This window comes from Homarus americanus, unplaced genomic scaffold, assembly GCF_018991925.1.
Source record: "Homarus americanus isolate GMGI-L3 unplaced genomic scaffold, GMGI_Hamer_2.0 scaffold52806, whole genome shotgun sequence".
Taxonomy (NCBI): domain Eukaryota; kingdom Metazoa; phylum Arthropoda; class Malacostraca; order Decapoda; family Nephropidae; genus Homarus; species Homarus americanus.
In genome coordinates, this window is record NW_024720773.1 from 7,877,549 (window position 1) to 7,893,320 (window position 15,772).

Consider the following 15,772-nt stretch of genomic DNA (forward strand, 5'->3'; position numbering starts at 1 on the left):
TCTTATTAGAGAAATGGGTGGGACCCAGGGAGCACTGCTCCTGTAGCCCCCTAGGGGCAGATGTTTTTGCACTATTTAGAACAGTGGGAGATAAGACGTTAAATAAATACACCGCCCATCACATTTCCAGTATCATCGCATGAGGAACTATGTAAAGGAGAGGAAATATCCAACAGGAAAACATAAGTTGGGGTGTTGTGCTGAACGACTGATCTGTTCTCCTATTGGCTGTTATTTGGTAGATTTTTATTTTAGTCCACCAATCACAGTTAAGTAAGAGCTTGCTGGACGAATTCAATATTTACGACACCATGATAGGGTAAGCTATAGGTTTATTGAGACAGGACGCCTTTGGTAGGGCCCCTGGGGTCCCTGCCGTCTCTGGGATGGCCCCAGGGGGCGCCGACACCCCTGGGAGAGCCCCTAGAGGCGCCAATACCCATGGGAAAGCCTCTCGATGTTCTGACGCAACTGGGAATGACTCTGGATTCGCTGCTGAAAATGGAAGGGCCCCTTGGGTCGCTGCTTTCCCTTGGCGGGCCCCTGGGAGCGTCTTTGCCCTTGGAAGGGCCCTTGGGGGCGCCGACACCCTTGGGATAGCCCTTTAGGTGCTACTGCCCCTGCGAGGGCCCCAGGGAGGGCGCCAGACATCGCCGCTGCCGCTGGAGAATGCCTGGAGTCGCCGACGCCACTGGAAATGAGGTTTGGGGCGCCACCGCCCCTGGGAGGTCCCCTGGGCTCACCGACCCCTGGGAGAGCATTCGGGAGCGCAGCGTCTTATTAGAGAAATGGGTGTGACCCAGGGAGCACTGCTCCTGTAGCCCCCTAGGGGCAGATGATTTTGCACTATTTAGAACAGTGGGAGATAAGACGTTAAATAAATACACCGCCCATCACATTTCCAGTATCATCGCATGAGGAACTATGTAAAGGAGAGGAAATATCCAACAGGAAAACATAAGTTGGGGTGTTGTGCTGAACGACTGATCTGTTCTCCTATTGGCTGTTATTTGGTAGATTTTTATTTTAGTCCACCAATCACAGTTAAGTAAGAGCTTGCTGGGCAAATTCAATATTTACGACACCATGATAGGGTAAGCTATAGGTTTATTGAGACAGGACGCCTTTGGTAGGGCCCCTGGGGTCCTTGCCGTCTCTGGGATGGCCCCAGGGGGCGCCGACACCCCTGGGAGAGCCCCTAGAGGCGCCAATACCCCTGGGAAAGCCTCTCGATGTTCTGACGCAACTGGGAATGACTCTGGATTCGCTGCTGAAAATGGAAGGGCCCCTTGGGTCGCTGCTTTCCCTTGGTGGGCCCCTGGGAGCGTATTTGCCCTTGGAAGGGCCCTTGGGGGCGCCGACACCCTTGGGATAGCCCTTTAGGTGCTACTGCCCCTGCGAGGGCCCCAGGGAGGGCGCCAGACATCGCCGCTGCCGCTGGAGAATGCCTGGAGTCGCCGACGCCACTGGAAATGAGGTTTGGGGCGCCACCGCCCCTGGGAGGTCCCCTGGGCACACCGACCCCTGGGAGAGCACTCGGGAGCGCAGCGTCTTATTAGAGAAATGGGTGGGACCCAGGGAGCACTGCTCCTGTAGCCCCCTAGGGGCAGATGTTTTTCCACTATTTAGAACAGTGGGAGATAAGACGTTAAATAAATACACCGCCCATCACATTTCCAGTATCATCGCATGAGGAACTATGTAAAGGAGAGGAAATATCCAACAGGAAAACATAAGTTGGGGTGTTGTGCTGAACGACTGATCTGTTCTCCTATTGGCTGTTATTTGGTAGATTTTTATTTTAGTCCACCAATCACAGTTAAGTAGGAGCTTGCTGGACGAATTCAATATTTACGACACCATGATAGGGTAAGCTAAAGGTTTATTGAGATAGGACGCCTTTGGTAGGGCCCCTGGGATCCCTGCAGTCTCTGGGATTGCCCCAGGGGGCGACGACACCCCTGGGAGAGCCCCTAGGGACGCCACTACCCCTGGGAAAGCCTCTCGATGTTCTGACGCCACTGGGAATGACTCTGGATTCGCTGCTTACAATGGAAGGGCCCCTTGGGTCGCTGCTTTTCCTTGGCGGGCCCATGGGAGCGTCTTTGCCCTTGGAAGGGCCCTTGGGGACGCCGACACCCTTGGGATACCCCTTTTGGTGCTACTGCCTCTGCGAGGGCCCCAGGGAGGGCGCCAGACATCGCCGCTGCCGCTGGAGAATCCCTGGAGTCGCTGACACCACTGGAAATGAGGTTTGGGGCGCCACCACCCCTAGGAGGTCCCCTGGGTGCACCGAGCCCTGGGAGAGCACTCGGGAGCGTATCACCTTATTAGAGAAATGGGTGGGACCCAGGGAGCACTGCTCCTGTAGCCCCCTAGGGGCAGATGTTTTTGCACTATTTAGAACAGTGGGAGATAAGACGTTAAATAAATACACCGCCCATCACATTTCCAGTATCATCGCATGAGGAACTATGTAAAGGAGAGGAAATATCCAACAGGAAAACATAAGTTGGGGTGTTGTGCTGAACGACTGATCTGTTCTCCTATTGGCTGTTATTTGGTAGATTTTTATTTTAGTCCACCAATCACAGTTAAGTAAGAGCTTGCTGGACGAATTCAATATTTATGACACCATGATAGGGTAAGCTATAGGTTTATTGAGACAGGACGCCTTTGGTAGGGCCCCTGGGGTCCCTGCAGTCTTTGGGATGGCCCCAGGGGGCGTCGACACCCCTGGGAGAGCCCCTAGGGGCGCCACTACCCCTGGGAAAGCCTCTCGATGTTCTGACGCCACTAGGAATGACTCTGGATTCGCTGCTGACAATGAAAGGGCCCCTTGGGTCGCTGCTTTCCCTTGGTGGGCCCCTGGGAGCGTCTTTGCGTTTGGAAGGGCCCTTGGGGACGCCGACACCCTTGGAATAGCCCTTTTGGTGCTACTGCCCCTGCGAGGGCCCCAGGGAGGGCGCTAGACATCGCCGCTGCCGCTGGAGAATCCCTGGAGTCGATGACACCACTGGAAATGAGGTTTGGGGCGCCACCGCCCCTAGGAGGTCCCCTGGGTACACCGACCCCTGGGAGAGCACTCGGGAGCGTATCACCTTATTAGAGAAATGGGAGGACCCCAGCGAGCACTGTTCCTGTAGCCCCCCTAGGGGCAGTTGTTTTTGCACTATTTAGAACAGTGGGAGATAAGACGTTAAATAAATACATCGCCCATCACATTTCCAGTATCATCGCATGAGGAACTATGTAAAGGAGAATAAATATCCAACAGGAAAACATAAGTTGGGGTGTTGTGCTGAACGACTGATCTGTTCTCCTATTGGCTGTTATTTGGTAGATTTTTCTTTTAGTCCACCAATCACAGTTAAGTAAGAGCTTGCTGGACGAACTCAATATGTACAACACCATGATAGGGTAAGCTATATGTCTATTGGGACAGGACGTCTTTGGTAGGGCCCCTGGGGTCCCTGCCGTCCCTGGGATGGCCCCAGGGGGCGCTGACACCCCTGGGAGAGCACCTAGGGGCGCCACTACCCCTGGAAAAGCCTCTGGAGGTTCTGACGCCACTGGGAATGACTCTGGGTTCGCTGCCGACAATGGACGGGCCCCTTGGGTCGCTGCTTTCCTTTGGCGGGCCCCTGGGAGCGCCTTTCCCCTTGGAAGGGCCCATGGGGGCACCGACATCCTTGGGATAGCTCTTGGGGTTGCTACTGTCCCTGCAAAGACCCCTGGGAGGGCGCTAGAGATCGCCACTGCCCCTAGGAGGGCCCCTGGAGTCGCGGAGTCCACTGGAAATGCGGTTTGGGGCGCCACGGCCCCTGGGAGGTCCCCTGGGCGCACCGACTCCTGGGAGAGTACTCGGGGGCGCCGCACCTTATAAGAGAAATGGGAAGGCCTCAGGGAGCATTGTTCCTGTAGGCCCCCTAGAGGTAGTTGTTTTTGCACTATTTAGAACAGTGGGAGATAAGACGTTAAATAAATACACCGCCCATCACATTTCCAGCATCATCGCATGAGGAACTATGTAAAGGAAAGTAAATATCCAACAGGAAAACATAAGTTGGGGTGTTGTGCTGAACGACTGATCTGTTGTCCTATTGGCTGGTAGATTTACATTTTAGTCCACCAATCACAGTTAAGTAAGAGATTGTTGGACTGCGACTAAGCATGCTATAGGGCTCATGGAAGGACCCCTGGGAGTGCCCCCACCCCTGGGAGGGCCCCTGGGAGTTCTGCCACCCCTGAAAGGGCCCCTGGAGGCACCGCCGACCCTTCAAGGGCCTCCGGCAGCTCCACCGCCTCTGGAAATGTCCAGGGCGCCACCCCCACCTGGAAAGGTCCAGGGCGCCACTGCTCCTGAGAGGGCCCCTCGGGTCTCCGCCACCCTTGGAGGGACTCCTGTACCCCTGAGAGGGCCCCTGGGGTCTCTGCCGCCCTTGGAGGGACTCCTTTACCCCTGGCAGGGCCCCAAGGGGCACTGCTGCCCTTTGAGGGCCCTTGAAGACCTAACGTGAATCAAGGAAGTACAAGCTGAAAAATCTGTGCCATACAAGTTGGGTGCAACCCCTAGATGCTCTTGAAACCTTTGTGGGGTTACATCTCTCGGTGGTGGCCTGCATGGAGGACACTGTGGAGAGTGGTCCTGGCAGGTGGTCTACAGAGTTACTGACTGAATTACAAGTGCACATGGTCTCAAAATGCCCATGATATTGGCCAGATTTCAAAATATTTTCCGGGGGATTTACAGTGCCCCCCATATTCCTGGATCTACCCCTTGATATGGAGCTAATTTTTGGTGTTTAAAGGATTAATAACAAGAAGGTGAACTATGGAATAACACTTTTATTTCACACTGTTGACAGAAAGCTTCAAAATGTCACCAACAGAACTACAATGATCAGTCCAGACACAGGCCCCACTCAATACAGTATATCGCTCAAATCAACATAATTAATCTATGAATATTATGTCACAAAGAGTTTAGTTCCAATTACAGTATCTTTATTATGAGAGGAAACAAAAATTACCACCCATAGGTAATCATAATTGGTTTAAGGCACAGTACTGTAATCATATATACTCGCCATTCCTGCACTGTTTGGTGTTAAGCGGACATTTACAGAATTTTTTTTCACTTAAATATACCTATACTTGACACAGGAATGAAAACCTTTATCTAATATATATGACTACTTAGAATTAGCATCTGAAGCACTATGTAAGTTTACTGTATAAGAGATCTCAGTTTTTCATGAGATTTAGGTCACATATAAACACAAAGGTCGACTTGAGAGTAGTGAAGAGTGACCCTGTGCCAGAGAGCCAAGTTACTTATATAAAATCAAGCGCTTTTGAAAACCACCAAATTACATAGAGCGGACAAATTGCTTCCATCTGCAAACTTGCTACACAGATGAGAATTCTTTTGCGTTATATTTGTCCTAAGACGTGTGAGAACTTGCCAAATTCTCGGATAAATATTGTCGAGAAATCATCGCTGTGAATATATAAAGTCTTACAGCATCTTGCAGGAGAGGAAAAATGTTCTCTCAATCTCAAGAATTTGCAAGTTTTAGAAATGTTTTTAAAGAGAGATATTTTAAAGTGGTTCTGTCAATAATATGAGTCGCTCTTTTCAGGAAGATTTTGAACTGTTTAAGCAATCCAGAAACGTTTGCAAAGCTCTACATAATCTGTTATGGTTTAGGGTCTTTTGTGTTGCTATCTGAAACAAGTGATAACGTAATGATACAAAACAAACAATAAACATTCCTCAAGTAATCATTCCAAAATCCAAGTCACAAAACACTGAAGATAATTTTTCAGTAATTTTTCTGATAAAATTATTCTGGATTCTGTTGGAGTCCGGTAATAAAACAATGATACCATTAACGTATCAGATAAATGGATACTAATGTAGTGGATTCAGATTCAGAGACGTAAGTACTGTACATATTGCGTACACTTTAACACAGAACATCTTCTCCTTCCCTACAAGGACCACTGAAAGACACAAGTATGTGGCGCTGATGATGACGTGAACAGAAGCAACATTAATACTGAGACAGAATGATGAGTCACCACTACAGGCTTATATGGGTGACCACCATTAAATGAGACATGAATCACCAGTACAGGTGTATGTGGGTGACTGCATCACTGAGTACGATGACAGAGTCACCAGTGCAGGCCTAATTAAGTTATTGCGCCATTAAGTAAGACGTGACAATTTGCCAGTACAAGCATATGTGAGCGACTGTCATTAAGATATGACGAGTCACTACTACACTCATATATGGGTGACTGTCGTTATAACACAACAAGTCACCAGTACATGAATGACAGCATCATTAGGAGAGACAGCCTAGCCTATGGCAATGGCAAATAGGGTAAGCCACACTCATATACAACCTCTAATGAAATCTTCCATTATGAAAACAGACTTGGATAAGACTTCCTTCCTTGACAACCAATCAGCAAACAAGATGGTACGATGCTATACATCAAGATACAGTATATTGTTCCTGCTTTTAGATTGTTCAATTCTTAAAACTATTATGACAGAAGCGATTGATTCTGTTGTCGTCACATTTCTGGGAGTTCCATTCTTGTGTGGCTGTCAGGGTAAGAAGTCTCTCCTAGACTTGTCAAAGTTGGACATCAGATAAATACAGTTATGTATCTAATGCACATAATACTTTTCCATTGGCCTTGTTGTAGAGAGCATTCAGTTTTGATACTCCTGCAATACTGCCAGCAAGATTTTACATGAACCCTATTACAGTAGGTTTAGTATCTTAATGCGAGATCAAAACTGTGTCCAACCAAGAACCAAGATATGAACTTAAGAAAAAGTAAATTGGATACGTTTCCAATTTAGTTGTCTTTTTATGGAAACCTTTACTACACATCATGACCGTATACCTAAACCTTTATAAAACCTTCTTCCAACTTAGAACCACACAATAAGCAATAAAATACCAAGGACAAAAATTACCACCTACTAGTGCAGTCTGTCCAGAACAACAAAATAATAAGAATAAAAGTTCAAACACAACAAAACATCTTTTTGAAGAAGTGAAAATTTCCAGAGACTTAACATACATCACTGGGGCATATTGTAACTGAATCCATTGAAGTACTGTACCTAAATAAGAACACAGTCCATAACTTACACAACATAGTATAAATAACAAACGGTCAAAATTCAGTTAAGTATATTGCTCACTGATGTAGTTATATTAACGATACATCAAACATTACTTCTAAGCAACCACACAATGTTTTGGGCTACTAAGAACTGACTGCATTCATCACTTGGAAAACCCTCTATAACGTCAGTACACAATGTAATTAACTACTGTGGATTATATGTATTTATTAGTTATGACAAAATCCTCTACTAAACAGACTTCAGTAACCATGGAACTAACGAGTCAAAGTAAAAAAAATCAATAACTATTTAACTTGTCAATCCAAAACACTAATTTCAACACCTGTTTTAATTCACTAACCAACCACATAGTTAACACAAACAAGTGCAACACCTTCCTCAAGTGAGAACCGAGCAGTCATTCTCTTTAATAAAAAATATATCTTTTCTCTCTGTTGAAGGGTTTGAGCTAAGATCTATGTCTCTCTACTGCTGGTAAACCTTGTGCTATAACCTATGGATTAACAGATGGCAGTCATGGACACCCCATCTAACAGCAGTCTGGCAGGAGTGATCAACTATAACTATTTCTGGTGGTAATTTCTAACTACATACAGCTGTCTAATTATTATCTTGAGTTACCAACTATTTCATATAATTAATAAATAGTCTATGATAAAATCCATCTGATAATTGGAGGGGAAAGAAAATTAATATATATATATTCACTCTGACAGAATCTGGTGGTCGTATAACTAACTACATCTGCCTGTTATCTCGAGTTTATCATCTATTTAATTAATAATAAATAGTATCTATGATAAAATCCACTTTATATTTCCTAACAGGGAGGAGGAGTAAAGACATCACCATTACCCTCCAACACTGTCAATCGCTTTACTTCTTGGTGATGGAAGCTTTACGTTCTTTCTCCATCTGTTTCTTCAGGTCAGCCTCCAGTTGCTTGACTCGGGCTCGGGTCATCTCCACGCCCTCCAGGCAACACTCCTTGTAGTGGGGGAAGTTCTCCTGTGGACGGACAAAAGTTTCTTTACTGCAAAGAAACTAAAACAGGAGAAAGACATGGAGGAAGACACTTATATATGAAAAAACAAAAGAAGAAGAAACAGAGGAGGATTAGGAGAGGGGGGGGGGAATAAAAGCATGGCATAAGAAAGAGAACAGAGAAAATAATAAACTTTAGAGATTAAACACCAAAAAGTAGTCCTTAAGAAAAATCAAGATTCCAGAGGGAAAAGTTAATGTGCAAACACCAAACTCTATGGCTGGGAAATATCATTACAAGAGCAAAAGAAGAATATAACTACACAGGTAACTAGGAAATAATTAAGAAGACCTTCAGTTGATTAAAAATTCTGGGGTATTAATCTAACACAAGAGCCAAAACTCTTAAAATTACACATGAACTTTATTTAGTGAATACAGTCCAGTACAGTATGAATAAAAGGAGGGGCAAATCCAGGGGGGAGTGTCCTGGGAGTCTGGACTATTGACTTCAGAATGTCTCCTAGTATCAAGTACACAAAGCGTCAAAATGGCCTCAAAATGCCCATGATATTGGTCAGATCTCCAAAAAAAATTGAGGGGAACGTACAGTGCCCCCCCCCCAAACCCCACAGCTGTATGGGCTCAGTGCAATCACCATATTCCCCCACCAGTAACTTCTTCGACCCCCCTTTGATATTCCTGGATCCGCCCCTGCAAATGTGCTTAAATTAAGAGCACAGAGAGTTAAAATTTACAGATAGATGATAACAGAGGACAATTAACCTTAAGGTATACATGTAAGGAACCTCGGGTCTTTTAGTGATCACAGGCCATGTAATGAGTAAATGTTCATTGCTTAATTGAGTTTTCAGCCCCAAATCAACCATTCTTCGTGATTCACCCAATACCTCATCTGGTTGGGATTTTTATTTTTAATCAACCTGAAAATCTTAAAATAATTAGTATAACATCCCATATCTGAGGCTCCCTAAATTCCCTCCCATTAACACCAAAAAAAAAATTACTCTTCATCACTCCTCTGACTCACCTTGACCCTCTCACTCCACCTGAAGAGTTCACCATAGCACTTGTAGTTGTAGTCCATGGCATCGAGTTCAGTGACGGAGGCAAGTACAGCGATGTCAGCGATGGTGATCCTCTCCCCACACAGGTAAGGAACACCACCAATCTCCAGGAAGTGATCCAAGTAATCCAGGCTGGTCTTGAGGAGGTTTTCCTTGTCTGGGTCGGGTGGAAGTCCCTGGTGGATCTTTGGGCCCTAAAAAATATGTCTATGTGAAAATAAAAGGAAATGGAACCTGGGAATAAATTATCTGTCATCCTGAAGCTGTTAAATTATTGGAATGTTAACCCCTTATGTATGGACTCTCCTCTGTGCTGAATAAAATCGTCTAGTGGTAGCCAAATAAAATATTAAAAGTGGCATCCCTGTATTGATGTATACAGCTTTAACTAAGGGTTAGTTATATTAATAGAAACTAGACATACACAGCCTTCACCAAGAGATGGCTGTTTTTAAGTAAATGAGACACAGATCAGTATCATGAATAAATGGCTAAATATAATTAAACACAAATTTCACTAAAAAATTAATATATATAACATAAACAAGTCTATCTAAAGTGAAAATTATATTGTAAGAAATAAGCACAAATATTCTTTAGTACTGTATGCAGAGAAGACCAACTGGCCACATTGTTCATAGTAATACATATTATGCTGTGGATACAACTACTGTATATGTTAAGGTCTAATTTACACTCTAACTCCTTCATAAACTAAAGATGTTAATGTTGGAGGAGGAGGAGGAGGAGTGAGGAGCAGAAGAAGTGAAGAGGAGTAAAGAGGTGGAGAGGGAAGTGTAAAGAAGACAAATAGTGAGGAAGAAGGAGGAGGAGGAGGAGATATAAAAAAGAAGAAGAGATCACAAAGATAATAATAAAACTAATGTAAAAACGACAGGAGGCATAGTACAGTATAGGAAAAGAACGAGCCACTCACGAAGTACTCCTTGATGGCGTGGTAGAGGGTGCCCATGTCGAAGAACATCATACGGTCCACCTTGGCTCTCTCTTCAGCCTCCTTTGGGTACAGGTACTGGTTCTCCTCCGCACCATGTTTGTTCATCAGGTACATCATGATGGCTCGACTGAAACCCCCATCGGTAAATCAGCACAAGTCAGGTCAGGTTAGGTCAGGTTATGTCTTAAAAAGGAGAATTAATGACCTTTACAAACAATACTGGGTCAAGGTAATGTACTATGTTAGATCAGGGTGATTGGTCATATAGGTTCAGGTATGCAAAGGATACATCAGGTTAAATCAGGTCATAATTGAATCTTTACAAATATACTGTATTACACGTACAGTACAGAGCTTACACTACCACCAGATGATCACAGAACTTAAATAAACACTAAATTAAATCTTAAACCAAAATCCAAACTGAATAAACCTTTAAATTAAAACACTAATACATAATCCACAAATAAACCTCACTTTCTGGTAATATTTTCCTTATATACAGTACAGTAATTCTAATCTAATGAATGAATAAAAGAAAATCAGAATACAATATATTTAATTATTTATAAATACTGAACTTATACCTTAAACGAATATTAACTAGTTCTTATATCATACCTTAATAAAATTACTTAATATAGATATTTTTAAGAGGAAATTTATATAATTAAAATGGACTTAAAAAAACTTCAATATTTTAATGGACGTCTTTTGGATAAATATCACCTCAACACACCATTACGGAAGTTTATGCCCTGGTACTGCCATATCTTCTAATAATATCCTGGTGGGTGGGTGGGTGTGGTAATGGGTGGGTGGGTGGGTGGGTGAATGTGGGCCAGGTTGGGGTCTTGTGTCATGCACGCAACCCACACACACCCCTCAAAATATCTTCCTCCGCCTACATCAACAATAAATTACTACCACAACCTCCCCTACATCACCAGCACCACTACAACCCCACATCACCAACCACTACCACAAACCTCCCCACACCACTACCACAACCTCCCACATCACCACAACTACTACCAAGCAACCCCTACTACCACAACCCCACATCACCACAACTACCACCACAACCTCTAACATCACAACTACTACCACAACCTCCCTACATCACCACAACTACTACCACAACCTCCCTACATCACCACAACTACTACCACAACCCCCTACATCACCACAACTACTACCACAACCTCCCTACATCACCACAACTACTACCACAACCTCCCTACATCACCACAACTACTACCACAACCCCACATCACCACAACCACTACCACAACCCCACATCACCACAACTACCACCACAACCTCCTCACACAACAACCACCACCACAACCTCCTACATCACCACAACCACTACCAACCTCCCCATCACCACAACCACCACCACAACCTCCCTACATCACCACAACTACTACCACAACCTCCCTACATCACCACAACTACTACCACAACCCCCTACATCACCACAACTACTACCACAACTACCACCACAGCCGCCACCACCACCACATACCTACCTTTAACTCCAACCAAAATAACACACACCTTTCTTTCTCCCCCCTCCCCTCCCTATATCCGCCCCTCACCATTAAGTCAGGAGGGGCGCACCTCACACCTATTCCGAACCTATGCTAATTACCTCATTAAATATTCATACACCAGCATTAGCGCCATAAGTTTGCTTCGGGTGGCAGGTGAACGAGCTAGCAGACCCCCCCCCCCCTTTCTCTTGGCACCCCTTTCCCCCTCACCTACCGGGCACCTTACACCTTTCCCGGTTCCTTATTAACACCCCTTCAAGCACCATCATTTGGCAACCTCCCTTTTCCTCGTGGCACCCCTTTTTCATCCTCCTCTCTCTTTCCCCCTATTCCCTTTACTTTCCTCCTTCCCTATCCCCTCTCTTCCTCTTCTATCTTCTTCTTCTCCAATTCCCTCTCCTGTACCTTCGTCTTCCACCCTCTCTTTTCTTCCCCTCCTCTCACCTTCCTCCTGACAAGCTGAGAGGTATGGCAAGACACGGTCAGTCAGGCTCTCTGGTGGTCCGTGACAACCGCTTTACACACCATCACCCACTACACCTTAGCACCTATCTATACCACCACACCTTAACACCTATCTATACCACCACACCTTAGCACCTACACCATCAGCAAAATTCGTTAACTCTGTCCCTTGAATCACACAGGCAGCTCAGCTCACCTAAAAGACCAACCACAGACGATTACCCATGTAGCAACCAAAGAGTGAATCAACCTTGCAAAGTAATCTAAATATATGCACTAAATCATACTACCAACTTGATATAAATGGTCAACTTAATAGTAATTGAGGTATGTGGTTAATTAAATACATTTATTACATATATGGTTGATTTTACACCATCTACCACTCAAGCATTTAAAGTAGGCTGACTGAATACCGAAAACACTACATCGTCTCATACAATTGCTGTTTAAATATATAGAAAATACCGTATGGCTTTCACCAGCCAACAAAGAGCTACCAGTAAGCCACCGAGGGATAGCTGCCAACAGAAACAGGTTCTAGCTGAGGTCTTCCCATCATTACATAACAAAGAACCAATAATTAAACCCTAATATTTACGAACCAGTCTGTGTTAGCATTTATAAGTTGCCATATTACATTTTTCTTAATATTTAATTCTTATTTACCATCCATACTATAACAATATAATTAGTTTTATAATATCGAGAAAAAACTTAATTTTTATATATCAAATATACAGAGTTTCTATACTACCTTACAGACATAAGAGTTTGAAGAAAAAACAAAACTTGGTAACAGCCACGTAGACATGATCTTGCCAGCTCAAGGGTTTGTAATTATCTATTTAAATGTCCAGACATCTCTCCATTAAGAGAAACTCACACGAGTAGTCAAGTTGGTATTCATCACCTATTTTCTTGTGATATTTAGTTGAATGAAGAATAGATTACAATATACTGTATACTGATCAGAACGGTCGTGAAATATTTATACTGATCTTCGCGGCCAACGACTCGTAAACGGACATATATATGGGCACTAAAAATACGATTAAGCAAATAAAAGGGTAATTTGGATATCTCCTGCACAGTCCATTAGGCAGACCCCATCACCCCAGTCTGTGTTGACCTTGTCTGTGGGGGAGGTGGTGGAGAGAGTGCAGGGGGGGAAGGGAGGCACTGACCTGAACCCTCTTAATGGCACACCATCACCAAGACCAATGCACCACGACGCCCCTTCCCACGTAGAGAAGTCCTTTTAAATCCCCTGAAAATCCCTGATAATGGTGGTCGGGGGACGTAAGTTAGTCCTATGGTTGAGAGGCGTTTCTATTACAACACACGGCTATTATCTCTAAATATGGAGCACCCAATTGTAGCTACGGTAAGCGAGGGTGTCTGTGCCCTCAAATTTTCCCCGCCAGGTGATTACATGTTGCCGGTAGCATTACCATTCCAGGAATTCTCAACCGTCTGCTCCGTTACCATAATATTTATACCTTTAGCCTCAGCCGACGTCTCTCCACCCAATTGGAACCTCGGCTCCATTTGCAATCTTCCTCACCGTCTTCACAGTTCCACAGCCACATCATACTTACAACGTCTCATGCACTACTAATCAATATCCCAGTATTATATCAGGAACAGTTACAGAGAATGCCGGAAATACGAGGAAAAAAAGAAGTAAATACCATGACGGCGTGCTTCCTGTCCATGACGTTGCCGGGAGACCAACTGATGTGTATCGAATCGTACACCCGGCAGAGGCGTTCCACTTGTTGCGCACACAGACGATTTAAAGGTCTTGTTAATTCCCCTATTTTAAAACTCCCCTACGGTGACAACGCCCTCTTTTTAAAACACCATTATATCCCCATTTAAGTTAATAACGTTTTCGTATTACACTCATATCCAGCAGGTGATTTTGTAAGATATATTTTACGTGTTTGTTTGAAATGTTGGCTGGGGGCTTCGTTGATCATAACAAATTAAATTCCAAAACTTCATCCGCCCGTCTGGTTGAGTTCTTCCATTTATCATCTCACGTTGTTTACTGTCCCAGGAAATCTATCTCTTTCTCTCCACTGCCGTCCTTCTCATAATATAACCGGCAGCAAAGCAGAAAAAGACAGACCCACAGGCAGACTGCGTTGGTAGTTCGTCGACAGAGAGGCAGACAAAGCAGACACGGCAATGGATGGAATACGCGGTTATAATTCTTCATTTCAAGTTGTTTCTTGTAGATAGACAGACGGACAGACGGCACGAATGATCACAGGTGGACGGAAGAAGCTTGAATCGATTGTCACTTGTTATTACAGATGCATAGACGCAAGCTTGTAAGATACACTCCCGGGTTTGATGGCGTTGTGTTGGCCACCCTGACGCCCGGGTTGAAGGATGGTGTAAATATTTAGGCAGTGCCGAGTTCCCTGTGTGGAGGCATGCCATGTCTAGGAGAGATAGGGGAGGGGGAGGGGGGTAATAGAGACGGAAAGATAGATAGAGCGGGAGTAAAAAGAGACAGGGAAGAGAAATGGGGAGAATGGAATGAGACGAAACGAGATCAAGAACAATCGAAAAGGGGAAGAGATAAAATATAGAAAAAAATAATGATAAGTAGTCAAAAAGATAAATGAAGGAGAGAGGAACGGAAACACGACCAAACACAGAGACCTCGGGGGCAAATCTGAATCTGACCAAACACAGAGAAGAAGAATGCGAGTGTGTGTCGACGACGAAGAGTGAGTGTGTGTGACGGGGGGGTGAGAGAGACTACCTAATACCCATCACCAGCTTGTCACTCTTCCATCATTGCTTCCATCTTCAACCACATTGTCCAAATTTATGACCGTGACCCCTCCACGCCCTCCCACGTCCTCCCTAAGGCTTCTCCAGTAACCCCCTCCCCCAAAGGCTTCACGTCCCTACCTCACTTTCTCCCGTCCCTTTAAATCCTCACGCCTTCTCTACCTTGTGCCCCTTCTCCACCCCCCCCCTCCTCTCAGGTAGGCCTAGCATAAATATGGAAGGTCAGGGGAAGGGGGTGAAGATCAGTCACGACTTAAGGGAAGGGAAGGAGAGAGGAGAGAGGAGGAGGGGTACAGGGGAGGGAAGGAAGGAGATGGTTAATACGGGACATGGAAGAAAGAAAAAAAACTCAACGACTCCTTAAATGAATCCTTAATCGAATCCCCGACTGAACCTCCAACATGACCCGACCCCCACCCCCCCTGAATGACCCTTCTTTGTGTCGTCCATCCATGGCTGCCTGGTGGCGGGGGGGGGGGACCTCTTGGTTGTGTGGGAACGAGAGGACCACCATGAACCAAGAGGCAGGTGATATTATCTCTCTCTCTCTCTCTCAGACGCTCCAGTAGACGACTCAGCGTAGGTAAACAAGACTCCCCCCAACGAAAGAAATATGAGATGACTCCACCTGTCCACCAACTCGTATTTAGCAAAAGAATAGACAGAGATTCATAGACAGATATTGAGGCCGTGGGTGTAAGAGACGTAGGTGTACTCGAGTAAC

The 15,772-nt window shown here is 45.0% G+C and overlaps 1 protein-coding gene across 2 annotated transcripts in view; it reads right to left on the bottom strand.

Moving 5' to 3' along the window:
- Nucleotides 1–4,833: 4,833 nt before the first annotated feature.
- Nucleotides 4,834–15,772, bottom strand: part of LOC121860993 (glutathione S-transferase 1-1-like) — a 143,528-nt gene continuing 132,589 nt past the window's right edge. For both annotated transcript variants that reach the window (XM_042358425.1, XM_042358424.1), the window contains exons 5-7: nt 10,190–10,337; nt 9,216–9,446; nt 4,834–8,188 (exon numbers count right to left, since the gene is read on the bottom strand). In XM_042358425.1, the coding sequence (XP_042214359.1) occupies nt 8,057–8,188; nt 9,216–9,446; nt 10,190–10,337 (511 nt within the window). In that variant the 3' untranslated portion in view covers nt 4,834–8,056. The remainder of the gene's footprint in view (nt 8,189–9,215; nt 9,447–10,189; nt 10,338–15,772) is intronic.